At 41.5% G+C, this 15,244-nt stretch overlaps 1 protein-coding gene and 1 pseudogene across 1 annotated transcript in view; both read right to left on the bottom strand.

Moving 5' to 3' along the window:
• Positions 1-4,427: 4,427 nt before the first annotated feature.
• Amn1 (antagonist of mitotic exit network 1 homolog) overlaps positions 4,428-15,244 on the bottom strand; it is a 34,080-nt gene continuing 23,263 nt past the window's right edge. The window contains exon 7 of the mRNA XM_021165500.3: positions 4,428-4,970. Within this exon, the coding sequence (XP_021021159.1) occupies positions 4,897-4,970 (74 nt within the window). The 3' untranslated portion in view covers positions 4,428-4,896. The remainder of the gene's footprint in view (positions 4,971-15,244) is intronic.
• On the bottom strand, positions 8,256-8,842 carry LOC110296739 (large ribosomal subunit protein uL6 pseudogene; annotated as a pseudogene).

The following is a 15,244-nucleotide window of genomic DNA, read 5'->3' as shown; positions in this document are numbered from 1 at the left end:
GCCTGGTCTAAAAAGTGAGTTCCAGGACAGCCAGGGCTATACAGAGAAATCCTGTCTTGAAAAACCAACCAACCAACCAAACAAACAAACCAAAGAAAAAAGGTTCTTAATTATTTTGGAAATTTTGGATTTGTACTTACATATGTTATACTTCCTATTATCTAATTTAAAAGTTGAACACTGCCACTTTGCATGTTATAAATACCAAATTTAGTCTTTCCAAGGTACCATGATAGTCTTATACATTGCTTTGGAATTGTCTTGGAAGCTTGAATTACATATTTTCTAACAATAAACACCAGGATACTATGATGATAAGATTAGATTTAAAAGGCAGAGAGGTAGCAAAATTAAAAACAAACAAACAAAACTACGGTAACTATATAGGAATTTGGGGGCTAGGGATGCAGAATATTGTTTTAGAAGGTTTTTACTGTTTTGTGTCCATCTATGTGTCCGTGGCCTTGAACTCATATTCCAGCCTCTACCAAAAGTGCTGGATCCTGATTTGTGCAATACTAGGGACTGAACCCAGGTGTTTGTATAAACTAGGCAAACTATCAACTGATAAAATGCACTTTGATCTTGGAAGTTCTGTACTTGTGATTCTGGATTTTTGGAAGTCAGAGGATTTTAATTACCCAGTGAATCGACTCCTGCTACTCGAAATTTTCATTAGTATCTATGGGGGCTTAGAAATATAAAGCTGGAGAGATGGCTCAGTGGTTAAGAGCACTGACTGATCTTCCCACGTGGTGGCTCACACCATTTTTAATGGGATCTGATGTCCTCTTCTGGTGCTGTCTGAAGACAGCGTCAGTGTACATATATAAATAAAAGAAATGTAAACATGCAGTTAGGGAAGCAGGTAGGAAAATATCAGATTCTCACCTCTCTCTCAGCTCCTCTAAAGCCAAGCCCCTAGCCCTATTTCCTGCTTTGCAGCAGACCACCTGCTGCTGCTTCCCATTCTCCCTGCCCCCATCTTCAATGGATCCCCTAATTTCCCTCCTGCTTCTCATTGCTTTTTCCCAGCCCCCAACTCAAGCAGGCACTCCCTGGAAACTTTCAGGCCACTTAGGTCAGTGATGCTGGTAGGATAATGGCAGAGCTCTCTCGGCTGCTTCCTCTGACACCAATCCCCTAATCTGTGCGAGACCAAACTGTGGGAAACCAGACCTTCAACAACTCCCACCCTGAAGATCCAACTGACCCTTTGATGAGAGCAGAGTCACCCCCTTCTTCTTGTCTTGGTGCCTGGGACTGTTTAGATAGAGCCAGCATTCCAAGATAAGCTGCTAGATGTTTGAAGCCTGCACTCAGCATCCTCCCCAGATGTCCATCCCCCTCTCTGTGCTTTGATCGTTCCTCCTGGGCCCCTCCCTATTTTCTCTCACTGTGTGCTTACAATCCTAGCCTCCATTAAACAGACCTTGACAACCCTTTGTTTGGTCTCCCTCTCTCTTCTCGCCCGTTTCTTTTTCAGGCTTGGTCCCCCTCGATCCCACGAATAACTGAATAACTAGGTCGGGATACTAATCTTATATCCAGTTTGGTAACAGACCACTTGCAGCAGCCCCACCTCCTTCTCCAGTGGGTCACACAAATCTCCTCCAAACTCCATTCACTGCTTTATTCCAGCCCCAACACCAATGGGCACTCCCTGCAAATAGCCCAGGCTTTGGTTTTGGACCCCTGGACAAGAAACTGAGCTGAATATTTTACATATCGAAGCAGATCTGGCTTCCAGGTTTTCCCAGCATACCTCAGTCCCTACCTGGCATACCCTGCCTCCAACCCTGAATTTTCCAGACCAGGGGCTAGGCTGCTCTCCCCCCAGAGGCTTTTCCCAATATAATCCAGACATTCGATCTCTCCTCTTCTCTCTGCAAGTGCCTGCACCCCTTTCTCTCTTCCTTCCTTACCCCCATCCCCCATTTTTCCATGGTGACTTCCCTGGCCTTGGGGCCAGTGAACTCCCCCACCTGAGAGCAGCTTTCCAATAGACACCTAAATCTAATCTGGCCTAAATTGGCTCATATCACCAATGGTGTTGAAATAACCTATCAGATGGTGCTGAAACCTGGGAATAGAAAGCTTCCCAAAAAAGTAAGGGTCTAAGAAATGAAGGTCTAGGGATGAAGGAGTCTATTCATTCCATTTTGTCTCCAGCCAGAAACTTGGCCATCAGCCACCTGCTCCAGCAGCAGACCCCAAAGTCCAAGGAACAAGACAATAAAATCTCCCACCCAAGGAATGGCCTGAAGATAGCCACATGAATGGGAGATATCTGGTCTCAAGATAAGCCATCTGTGCTTGGCAGCCGATTCTGTGGTTAATCATTCTTGAAGCAAAAATCCAGTCCTGGCACTCTCCAATGAGGTTTTAGATTACTTAACTCTAACAATATAATAATGAAATATTTACCTATATTAAGTCTAAGTCACTTTGCTTCTATAGCTGACCTGCCTAACTTGCTCTGAGGCCAGAAGCTGCAGTCTCAGGCTTTAGCACCTCATAGTAAAGCAAGGGGTATTAAGCAGCCTTTGATCTATTTCTGCAGGAACTGCTTGGCTCTCCTCCCAGCCTGCCTAGTTGAAGTCACAAGAAGAAGGGTGGGGGAAGGAGCACAATTAGGAATGAACTTGGTGGTTTTTACTCCACAATGTGAAATCAATAGAACTTCAGTAAACAATCTCTGTAATGGTGTCACTGTGAAGCTTTGGCTGGCCAAGATTATGCTATGTAGATCAGGCTGTTCTCAAACTCAGAGATCTGCCTGCCTCTGTATCCTGAGTGCTGGAATTAAAGAGGTGCTACCACCATGCCCAGGTCTATAATGGTATTTCATATTTAACTTTTTTTTTTTTGGTTTTTCGAGACAGGGTTTCTCTGTATAGCCCTGGCTGTCCTGGAACTCACTCTGTAGACCAGGCTGGCCTCGAACTCAGAAATCCACATTCCTGAGTGCTGGGATTAAAGGCGTGCACCACCACACCTGGCTCATATTTAACTTTTACACACTCTGGGCCCGGAACTGCACCTACCTAGCATGCATGGAACCATAGGTTCAATATTCATTAAACACACACACACACACACACACACACACACACACAGAGAGGGAGAGAGAGAGAGAGAGAGAGAGAGAGAGAGAGAGAGAGAGAGAGAGAGAGAGAGAGAGAGAGAGAGAACCCATTTTGCCAAGAAAGAAGCACATTAGCACATCTTTTGAAAGAGCAGCCATAGAACCCAATGAAATTGCCTTGGGATACAACAGCTCAGTGGTAGGATGTCTGTCTAGTATGTATGGTACCTGAGTTCAAGCCATAGAATGGAGGAGAGTAAGAGCCAATGAAATGAGTGTCTTATCGGAAGCCTCAGTGATGTTAACACATTGAATGGCTGCCTCTGTGTGTGTGAATCCCACCCAAGCCTCATGCAAGCTAGGCAAGTGTTCTGTCACTGAGCCATTTGTGCAGCTGAAGGTCTCATTTTAACTGATGAATTATTACCATTGACTTAAGTGAAATAAGTATATCAGTTTCTGTAAAGAGGTAACAGGGCTTATGTTCCACTTTGCTTTTGGCTGATATTTTCTAAACACATCTTTATTTAGAATTCTACCCATATCTCCTAGAATAGCTCAAATACCTACACTAGAAATAGAAATATAAAGGTAAAATAAGTTGAAGTGAAATTTCTGATTTCTTTGGAAACTATGTCATGTCATATGATGTTTTGCTAAAGCAGACACATGGAAGAATGTTAAAGCAGACATGTGAAAGAATGTTTTGCTGAAGCAGACACAGATGAAAGGATGTTTTGCTGAAGCAGACATATGATGTTCAGAAAGAATATAAATATATCCCCATAGACAGTCGGAGGAGGCTCTGGCATTGCATCTTGCTCTGCCTAACTAGTCTTTGCTGATGAGGCTCTGGCTTTGGTTTGTCTTGCTTAGCCTCCCTAGTTTTCACTGATGATGGTTCTCCTTGCATTGCTGATTTGTGAGTGGTGACTGCCCAGTGGACTGGATTGAAGCTGCTGATGCCTATTGGTGTTTTGCTAGAGGACTGGACTGCGGACAACAAGGACTGAAATAGCCCGCCGCCCCCCCCCCCCCAAAGAACTATTTCTAAACAGTTTTTAAATAACCTTTCTTTTCCACTTCCTCTCGAGGGTGGTGAGCTAGAAGGGAGAACCCTTATTAAAGTAGGTTTTGAAAAATCTAAGCCTACAATAAGTCATTTGAAACTTTTTTTTTTTTTTCTTTTTGGTTTTTTGAGACAGGGTTTCCTGGCTGTCCTGGAACTCACTTTGTAGACCAGGCTGGCCTCGAACTCAGAAATCCGCCTGCCTCTGCCTCCCGAGTGCTGGGATTAAAGGCGTGCGCCACCACACCCAGCGAAACTTTTTTTAATTAAAGAAACAAACCCAGCCCTGTCCCTATCAAGTAGAATTTACATAATTACCACTAAAAAATGGCTCAAGCCGGGCAGCTTTAATCTCAGCACTTGGGAAGTAGAGGCAGGCATATTTCTGAGTTAGAGGCCAGCCTGGTCTACATTATGAGTTCTAAGACAGCCAGGGCTATACTGAGAAACCCTGTCTCGAAACAAAAAAACAAAAAACAAAAAACAAAAAAACAAAACAAAACCCCCAAACCAAAAACAAACAAAAAAGAAATTGGCTCAAATAAATATGGGATAATAGAAGTGTTTAAATGTTGAGTCTTGTTAACTTTATAGCACAAATATTTACAGTAAGATTGAACAGATTCTCTGAGAGTCACAGCTTTACTAAGACAATAGTAAATTGGTGTTAAATTAAGTAATAAATAAATATTTATAGCGCAAATCCTGTGCAAGGTTTTGAGATCAGCCTTGGTAAAGATCAATAAACAGACCAAGTCACTTGCTTTAGTTTTCTTGATCCTATTAATTGCTCCAAGACTTCTTGTGAACGATCTATAAAAGAGAACAATGACACTATATTAATTTACAATAATCAAATGTATTTAATGTTTTTTCATATATAAACTAGATGTAAGCTGAGAATATGCCTGTAATACTAGTACTTAGGAGGTATAAATATAAGGGTCAGGAATTTAAGACAGATCCAACTCATAGCAAGTAGTAGGCTAGCCTGGGCTATATGAAATATTGTCTTAGCACAAAGTTAAAAAAAAAAAAAACCCTAGGTGTGGTGATAACTATTACAGGGCTATTGGAAGGATTAAAAACAACATGAAATAAAAGCATAGTGGTAGAGATAAGTAAGCCAAAGCCCTCATGTTTGGCTTTGATGAAATGTATAGTAAAGCTTTGCTTTGCTTGGGTTATCAGCAGAGGCTGTGAAATTGTTTTGAGACTAAACCTTGAAGAAATGTCTTTCTGCAAAGTCTGCACTTGGTGCTCTGTGAGAGCTTGTAGTTGCACAAACCTTGGTCCTAAGATACACCTGGTGAACCTGGAGTTCTTACTTTTAATTATGGCTAGTCATGGTCAAAAAGGACTGAGATTTATGTGTGCTGTCTGATCTCTCAGGCATCAGGGGCAAGAAACTCTGGTAGATGGAACTTTTCTCAGCCCCAATTAACTTTGTGTAATGATTGAATAAAATAACTGGAGTGAGCTAGCTGGTTGTCAGTCTTTTCAAGAAGGCTGAACACCTCTGCTCCTTTGGAATATGAAGGCTTAGTATCTTGGTGAGCTTCTGTCTCCACTGTGGCACCTATGACCAACATCATTCAATACATAGTGGGGCTGGCAAGATGGCTTAAGAGGTAAATGTACTTGCTGCCAAGCCTGACAACCTGAGTTGAATCCCTGGGAGCCACATGGTGGAATGCCTAGTCTGACCTCCTCTACGTGCATACTAGATGATATATATGTACCTCTCTATACACAAATAAATAAATGAATGTAATTTATCAAGCACATTTTTAAAAATTATTTTAATTTTTTTTTGTTTTTGTTTTTTGTTTTTAGAGACAGGATTTCTCTGTATAGCCCTGGCTGTCCTGGAACTCACTCTGTAGACCAGGCTGGCCTCGAATTCAGAAATTCACCTGCCTCTGCCTCCGGAGTGCTGGGATTAAAGGCATGGGCCACCACACCCGGTTTATTTTAAATTTTAAGTGCTTTGCCTGAATATATTATCAGTGTACCATTTGTGTGCCTGGTGTCCATAGAATCCAGAAGAGAGCATCAGATTCCCTGGAACTAGATTTATAGACATCATGGGTTACCATTAATTATTAATGAGTTATTCAATTGCATACTATGCTTTGAATTTTTAAACTAAATTTAATTAACAGGGCTGGCAATCTAGCTCAAAGGTTAAGGAGGACCCAGGTTCAATTACCAACACCCACATTCCACTCCCTGGCCCCCATAAGCTCATGGTTATATCATAATGCAAAATGCATTTAGTCCAACTTGAGAAGTCTCCACAGTCTTTCAGCGTCATAAAATGGTTTCTCAGGGACTCTATGCAGGGACCACCCTGCCACACACATACCTGGACTTGTAGCAGCTTTATTTGTTGCTGTTTTTTAGCAGCAAAAAAATTCTCAAGTTGGGCATGGTGGTGCACGCCTTTAATCCCAGCACTCGGGAGGCAGAGGCAGGCAGATTTCTGAGTTCGAGGCCAGCCTGGTCTACAGAGTGAGTTCCAGGACAGCCAGAGCTACACAGAGTAACCCTGTCTTGAAAAACCAAACAAAAACAAAAACAAACAACAACAACAAAAATTCTCTTTGCCTTTTCTTTTCACAAGTTGGAAGCTTAGCTGAGTAGGCTCCTGCCCTGAGGCAATCCTTTATATCCCAATGCAGATTTGGCCTTGCCTTGTTTTCCATCTCTTTTACACACAAATGTGGCTCCAACATTAAATTTCCTGGTGTTCTTTTTCTCTTCAAACTGTACATTTAGTATTTCTTTTTGTATCACTTTCTCTTTTTCACTGTAGACTGACATAGGAGGGATTACTAATAACCATGTGACAGAATCAATATTAGGTTGTATTGAAACTTCCTCTGCCAAATAAATTAGTTCATCATTTGCCAACTCAGCCTCAGACAAATTATTAGGACAAGGGTAGAAGACAGCTACAATCTTTGTCAAAATACCACAAGAATTGCTTCTAGCCCTGTTGCTAATATTCTCTTCTTAAATCTCTTAGGGCCGGGCGTGGTGGTGCACGCCTTTAATCCCAGCACTTGGGAGGCAGAGGCAGGTGGATTTCTGAGTTCGAGGCCAGCCTGGTCTACAAAGTGAGTTCCAGGACAGCCAGGGCTATACAGAGAAACCCTGTCTCGAAAAACCAAAAAAAAAAAAGAAAAAAAGTATAAATCTCTTGCGCCTGCCTCCATAGTCTATATGGCTCTCAGCACTGCTGTCTTCCAAGATCCTACTAAGATGGCTCATAAACTCTGCTTCCAGCGTTCAACTGCTTTCCTAGTCTTAAATACTGGATCTTCCACACTCCTCCTATACAAGCATAGTCCGGTCTGTTACAGCAATACTCGACTCCTGGCACTAACTTCTGTCTCAGTTACTTTTCTACTGGTGTGACAAATAGCATCACAAAGACCAAGAAAGTGTTTAATTGGGCTTATTGTTTTTCCTAACCATTCTGAAACAGTCCCAGCAACTAAAGACTAAATATTCAAACATATGACCTTGTGGATAGCCCTGTGGTTGCTTGTATTTTGATGGTAATTTCCCTCTCCTGGGAGGGGGCTGCAAACAAGGAATCAGGTGAATTTTTTTTTAAAGATTTATTTATTTATTATCTGTAATTACACTGTAGCTGTCTTCACACACACCAGAAGAGGGCATCAGATCTCATTACAGGTGGTTGTGAGCCACCATGTGGTTGCTGGGACTTGAACTCAGGACCTCTGGAAGAGCAGTCAGTGCTCTTAACCACTGAGCCATCTCTCCAGTCCTCAGGTGACTTTTTTGGTTTTCTTTTTCTTTCTCTTTCTTCTTTCTTTCTTTTCTTCCTTTCCTTCTTTTCTTCCTTGCTTCCTTTTCTTCTCTTTCTCTCTCTCTTTCTTTCTCTCTCTCTTTCTCTCTTTTTCTTTCTTTCTTTCTTTCTTTCTTTCTTTCTTTCTTTCTTTCTTTCTTTCTTTCTTTCTTTCTTTTTCTTCTTTCTTTCTTCTCAATATATAAATCTTTTATTCTCCCAGAAGAGCCCAAATTGTACTTGTGATCAGGATCTCGTTTCAGGAAACGGAGGCCTCCTCACTCCTCAGCCTGCTGCACAGTTCCCTTCTCAGACACATAGATGCCGTCCAGAAACTTCCTGAGATACTTGTTTTTAACTGTTGTGGCTTGCTGAATCTGAGCCAATGAATTTGAAACAAGTTCAATATCATGTTCTTCAAGGATTAACTCATCCTTCTGGGCTTGAGACACAGAACAAGCAACACCTGTCCTCATCTGAAACCTGCAGATGTATTTTTCACCCAAGAAATTTTGGATTTCAACCAAAGGCCCGTTCTCTTGGATGACGACGTTGATGGGGAAAGTGAGCATGCACAGACTGCATCTTGTAATGGAAGCCCAGTGTGACACCCTTGATCATGTTCTGAATATGACTGCAGATGGTTCTGATAGTGGCCAGGTCCTTTCTGTTACCCCATCATTTGTCAACCCGGAGCCCGGAGCCTTTTCTTTTTCTTTCCAAGAAGACTCAGCTCCACATTGATGTGATTGAAGTCCCTCTGCAGAGCCCCCTGGGGCCCTTCACAATGACTGTGTGTGTGCCCCTTCAGAGTGATTTTGACATTCTCGGGAACAGTCTGATTGCTGAGAATGGTCTTCATCCTCGAGGTAGCTGGGTTTTTCTTTTTTTGGTTTTTTTTTGTTTGTTTGTTTATTTTATTTTATTAGGTATTTTTCTCATTTACATTTCCAATGCTATCCAAAAAGTCCCCAATACACTCCCCCCCCCCCACTCCCCTACCCACCCACTCCCACTTTTTGGCCCTGGCGTTCCCCTGTACTGGGGCATATAAAGTTTGCAAGTCCAATGGGCCTCTCTTTCCAGTGATGGCCGACTAGGCCATCTTTTGATACATATGCAGCTAGAGTCAAGAGCTCTGGGGTACTGGTTACTTCATAATGTTGTTCCACCTACAGGGTTGCAGATCCTTTAACTCCTTGGGTACTTTCTCTAGCTCTTCCATTGGGGGTCCTGTGATCCATCCAATAGCTGACTGTGAGCATCCACTTCTGTGTTTGCTAGGCCCCTGGGTTTTTCGAGACAGGGTTTTTCTGTGTAGCCCTGGCTGTCCTGGAACCCACTCTGTAGACCAGGCTGGCCTCGAACTCAGAAATTCACCTGCCTCTGCCTCCCAAGTGCTGGGACTAAAGGCATATGCCACCACTGCCTGGTCCTCAGGTGACTTCCTGTGAACCTTCTCCCCACCTTAATTTGTAAAATAAAGGCTAGAGCTGGTGATTGGGCAGGAGAAGGGAAAGTGGACCTGAAAATTTGGGAGAGTAGGAGGAGAGGGAAGAAGAGAGGAAATGGAGGAGGTGGAAGGAAAGTGGAGCAGAAGCACATGGCCTGGAGAAACTGCAAGTTAAAAGGTATCTCATAGATGGGGAAGATGGTAGTGTAGTGGTAGATCTACCCAATCTAGGCATGCAGCTTGTATTCATATTAATTGAGTTGTGTTTTCCTTGCCTGGGCTTATTTGGGTTGGAGATTTACTGAAACATGACCCTATTTGGGGGCTGGGCTATCATTCTCATCCAAGATATCACAAATGCTTGTTATATAAGTTTGTTACATATGAAATCATAGTAGTTGGTAATCAGACACCTTCCCCTTTCTCCCCAATGCTGGGTATTCAATCCAGGGTCATAGCATGCTAGGAAAACTACTGCTAATCTACTCTTTCCCTCTTCACTATCACTTAGCCTTAAATTCAGGCAATTATCAAGCGGAAATATTAAGGTCTTTAAAAGTAGAAGACAGGTACCAGGCATGTTGTCAAAGTATTATCATAAATTAGAGGCAAGCCTGGGCTACACAGTGTATACCAAGACACTGGCCAAATGCCAAATGAGTCTGGCTAAAAAAGTTAAAATAAATGGAAGAGAAAGAGAGAGAGAGAGAGAGAGAGAGAGAGAGAGAGAGAGAGAGAGAGAGAGAGAGAGAGGGAGGGAGGAAGTACAGCAGAGATGGCAGCATGTTGTTTATGTTCAATAAACAGAAAGAGAAGAACTATCCTATCCATTATAAACAATTAGAACTAATAAAATAGCCAGGTTGCAAGGTACAAAAACAAAATATAAAAATCAAATATTTCTGCATACCCAAAAGTAGAATTAAAGTAAATTTACTTATGTTTTCATGAGAAAGAATAGAAACCTAAGCATCTGAATTAAGTCCATAATACCAGGCACTTGGGAGGCTGAGGCAGGAGGATCACAAGTTTAAGGCAAAACTGGGGTACCCAGTAAGAGTCTGTCTCACAAAACAGAAGAAAAATAATTCTATCTTTTATATATATATATATATATATATATATATATATATATATATATATATATATATATATAATGGTTTTTCGAGACAGGGTTTTCTCTGTATAGCTCTGGCTGTCCTGGAACTCACTTTGTAGACCAGGCTGACCTCGAACTCAGAAATCCACCTGCCTCTGCCTCCTGAGTGCTGGGATTAAAGGCGTGCGCCACCACACCCGGCTGAAAAATAATTCTAAATAACAAAACATTGGAATATTTAGAAATGAGTTCATAAGAGTGATATCAGCACATGGGAGGCACAAGTAAGCAGATCTTGAGTCAGAGCCCTGCCTCATTTACACAGAGAGTTTCAGGTCAGTCAGGGATACATTTGCTTTTGTGTTGTTATAAATGCTATAACTAAAAGCAAGTTGAAGGAGGAAAGGGTGACAGTCTATCACTGAGAAAAGTTTGAGCTGTTTTTTTAAGTCTTACAACTATAATTACACTGGTACTGAATTGTGGTTTTTTTCTCCTCTCCTCTCCCTCTCCCCTCCCCTCTCTCCCTCTCCTCCCTCTCCCTCTCCCCTTCCCTCTCTCCCTCTCCTCCCTCTCCCTCTCCTCTCTCCCCCACCCCCTTCCTCCTCCTCCTCCTTCTTTTTCTTCTTTTCTTCCCGAGACAGGGTTTCTCTGTGTAGCCCTGGCTGTCCTGGAACTCACTCTGTAGACCAGGCTGGCCTTGAACTCAGAAATCTGCCTGCCTCTGCCTCCCAAGTACTGGAATTAAAGGTGTGCACCACCACTGCCAGGCTTACTGTGGTTGGTTTTAATTGTCAATTTGACATAATGTAGAATCACTTGGGAAGAATCTGAGAGAGTGACTGTCTAGACTAGGTTAGCCAGTAGGCATATCTATGTAGGACTTTCTTCATTATACCTGCCTACTCTGGGAGCCACCTTCCCAAGGCAGGAACCCTATCTTGGGTAAGAGTAGAGCAAGTGAGCTGAGCTAAGAATGTATACATTAATTTATTTCTTGTTGCTTCTGACTGTCAATATACTGTGACCAAGAGCTTCAAGTTTCTGCCACTTTGACTTCTATAAATGATGAACTGTAATGTAGATTGTGAGTCAAGTAAACCCTTTTCCTATAAGTAGCTTTTGTCAGGGTATAATGTCAAAGTAACAGGAAACAAAACTAAAACTCTTAAGTATAATGTATGTGTTCGAGTGTGTAGTTTATTATGTTTAAAAAAAGATTTATTTTAATTATGTGTATGTCTGTCTGTGTGTGGGTATATGCAGGTAAATGGAGTTATAGGTGGCTATTATCCACCTGACATGAGAGTTAGGAACAAAACTCAGGTCCTTTGCAAGAACATTATGTGCTCTTACTGGTGAGCAGTTTCTCTAGCCCCTTCTTGATGTTTTTTGAGACAGGGTCTCATATAGCCCAGGCTTATTTCCCACTGGCTGAGGTTGACCTTCAACTCCCTCCCGATTCTCCTAACTCTTCTCTTGTGGAATAGTATGCCTAGCTTTATTCTGGATATGGAGGATAAAAAGTAATGACACATTACAACCTTGTATTTTAGAGGCTTACAAATAACTGCCAGGGCAGTACTTACAGCCACTATATAAATACAGAAATTTCCTTTGATTTTATTTGTTTTTTGATTGGATATTTTATTTACATTTCAAATGTTTTCCTCTTTACAGGTTTCCCTTTTGGAAACCCCCTACTCCATGCCCCTTCCCCCTGCCTCTATGAGGGTGCTCCCCCAATCACCCACTCTGATCCTCCCACCCTAGCACTCCCCTACACTGGGGCATTGAACACCCTCAGGCCTAAGGGCCTATCTTCCCACTGATATCCAACAAGGCCATTCTCTGCCACATATGTGGCCAGAGCCATTGGTACTATATTGAATAGATAGGGAGAGAGGGGGCAGCCTTGTCTAGTCCCTGATTTTAGTGGGATTGCTTCAAGTTTCTCTCCATTTTGTTTGATGTTGGCTACTGGTTTGTTGTGAAGGTGGAAAATTACTGGCCACCTGAACTCTTCACCCCAGAGTCCAACCCCTCCCAACTGAAGACCTGAACTCTTCACCCCAGAGTCCTACCCCTCCTAACTGAGGACTGTTCCAAGAACATTTTTGAGATAAGGGTTTCCTGGAACAAACCTCAGAATGTTCCAATAGATCGGGTACATTGCCAAAATATAGGACACGACCCCTTGGTTACGTAAAACCCTTGGCAAAACCCCTCAGTTAAGCAAACTTGTACTTTTCCCTGCCCCACTCCTCCACTTGGCTTTTTCCTATATAAGCCTGTGAAAAATTTGGGTCGTGGTCGATTCTCCTCTATACCATGCCTGGTGTATGAGTTTCGACCCCAGAGCTCTGGTTTATGTGCTTTTTATGTGCTTTCTTGTTGTTGCTTTATTAAATCTTACTCTCTACATCTTAAGTTCGGTCTCAGTGTCTTCTTGGGTACGCGGCTGTCCCGAGGCTTGAGTGAGGGTCTGCCCTCCGGGGGTCTTTCAGTTGTATATTGACTGCTTTTACTATGTTTAGGTATGGGCCTTGAATTCCTGATCTTTCCAAGACTTTTATCATGAAGGGATGCTGAATTTTGTCAAATGCTTTTTCAGCATCTAATGAAATGATTATGAGGTTTTTTTTTCCTTTGAGTTTGTTTATATAGTAGATTATGTTGATGAATTTCCATATATTGAACTGTCCCTGCATCCCTGGGATGAAGCCTACTTGAATGATTGTTTTGATGTCTTTCTTGGATTCAGTTTGCAAGAATTTGATTGAGTATTTTTGCGTCAATATTCATAAAGGAAATTGGTCTGAAGTTCTCTTTCTTTGTTGGGTCTTTGTGTGGTTTTGGTATAAGCATAACTGTGGCTTCAAGAACAAATTGGGTAGTGTTCCTTCTGTTTCCATTTTATAGACTAGTTTGAAGAATATTGGTATTAGGTCTTCTTTGAAGGTCTGATAAAACTCTGCTCTAAACCCATCTGGTCCTGGGCTTTTTTTTTTTCGGTTGGGAGACTTTTAATGATTGCTTCTATTTCTTTAGGGGTTATGGGACTGTTTAGATGGTTTATCTGATCCAGATTTAACTTTGGTATTTGCTATATGTCTAAAAAAATTGTCCATTTTATCCAGATTTTCCAGTTGTGGTAAGTATAGGCTTTTGTAGTAGGATCTGATGATTTTTTGAATTTCTCAGTTTCAGCTGTTTATATCTCCCTTTTCATTTCTGATCTTGATAATGTGGCTACTGTCTCTGTGCCCTCTAGTTAGTTTGGCTAAGGGTTTATCTATCTTGTTGATTTTCTCAGAGAACCAGCTCCTGGTTTTGTTGATTCTTTGTATAGTTCTTTCCACTTGGTTGATTTCGCCCCTGAGTTTGATAATTTCCTGCTGTCTACTCCTCTTGGGTGAATTTGCTTTCTTTTGTTCTAGAGCTTTTAGGTGTGCTGTCAAGCTGCTAGTGTGTGCTCTCTCTAGTTTCTTTTTGGAGGCACTCAGAGCTATGAGTTTTCCTCTTAGCACAGCTTTCATTGTGTCCTGTAAGTTTGGGTATGCTGTACCTTCATGTTCATTAAATTCTAAAATGTCTTTAATTTCTTTTTTTATTTCTTCTTTGACCAAGTTATCACTGAGTAGAGCGTTGCTCAGCTTCCAATGTATGTGGGCTTTCTGTTGTTTTTATTGCTATTGAAGACCAGCCTTAATCTATAGTGATCTTAAAGGAGGCACGAGATTATTTCAGATAGATAGTAGAAGCTTAGGCCTTGATCTCATGTAGGTCGGGGCAGGAGATAGTGAAGAAACACTGTCTCAATGGATAATAATAATTGTTTAGATTGCTTCAAATTGTTTTAATTATCAAAATGAAGATGATTATAAGTTTGGTGGTATTTATGATATTCAAAGTCCTCTGGGAGAGAGGTTAAGCTACTAGATTAATCTATACCTTTAGTGATTTCGGGTTACTGGACCAAGGGCATGCTATTTTGGGAGAGAGGCTCTATATCTGTGTTAACAGGAAAGGAGTGATATGGATCAGATATGACAGAGGAAGACCCCCTGAAGATCTTGGCTACAGAAAAGAAAAACTGGAGAAAATCAATCAGGATAGGTAACTTGATCCTCTGATGCCTTGACACAGGAGCAGCCCTATAACTGGCTTAGATATAAAAAGGTCTCTAGGCAAAACTTCAGCTAAAATTAGACAATAAATCTTGTTGGTTGTGGAGTCATTAAGATTTATTGATTCATTGTGCCATCCTTTATATGGCATAAATAAAGATCTATTACAATTGATTATTGATCAAATTAACTCATAAAAGGACAGTTGTTTTTCACCTGCTCAAATAAGGAGCAAAAATTCAGCCTTAATTAATCTGTGCACCTTGCAAAATCCATGCGAATATCTTTATAGTGCTAAAATTTTGGTGGAAGATTCATAGATTACAGAATATACCTCTGGAAAGATTCATTCTCTATGACCTGTGGTTCTAGTCCCCTACCTCCTGAAGCTGTTTTTAGAGAACTGCTTCCAAACAGCTTCAGGAATAGCTCAGCATATGTTTTGCCTCAGCATGTGTATTTAATCAGGCTAAGTCCATGGAGTCCTGACAAATGGCACTCATCTAAGCAATGTAAGGCATACTGTTAGCAAAGAATCCTTCATCACATGTCCTTTCACATGTTTGCCTTAGCAGAACATCCTTT

This window comes from Mus caroli, unplaced genomic scaffold (genome assembly GCF_978045245.1).
Source record: "Mus caroli unplaced genomic scaffold, Mus_caroli_1 scaffold_7, whole genome shotgun sequence".
NCBI classification, from domain to species: domain Eukaryota; kingdom Metazoa; phylum Chordata; class Mammalia; order Rodentia; family Muridae; genus Mus; species Mus caroli.
The sequence above is the reverse complement of the archived record's forward strand: the minus strand, read 5'-3'. Positions and strand labels throughout refer to the sequence as shown.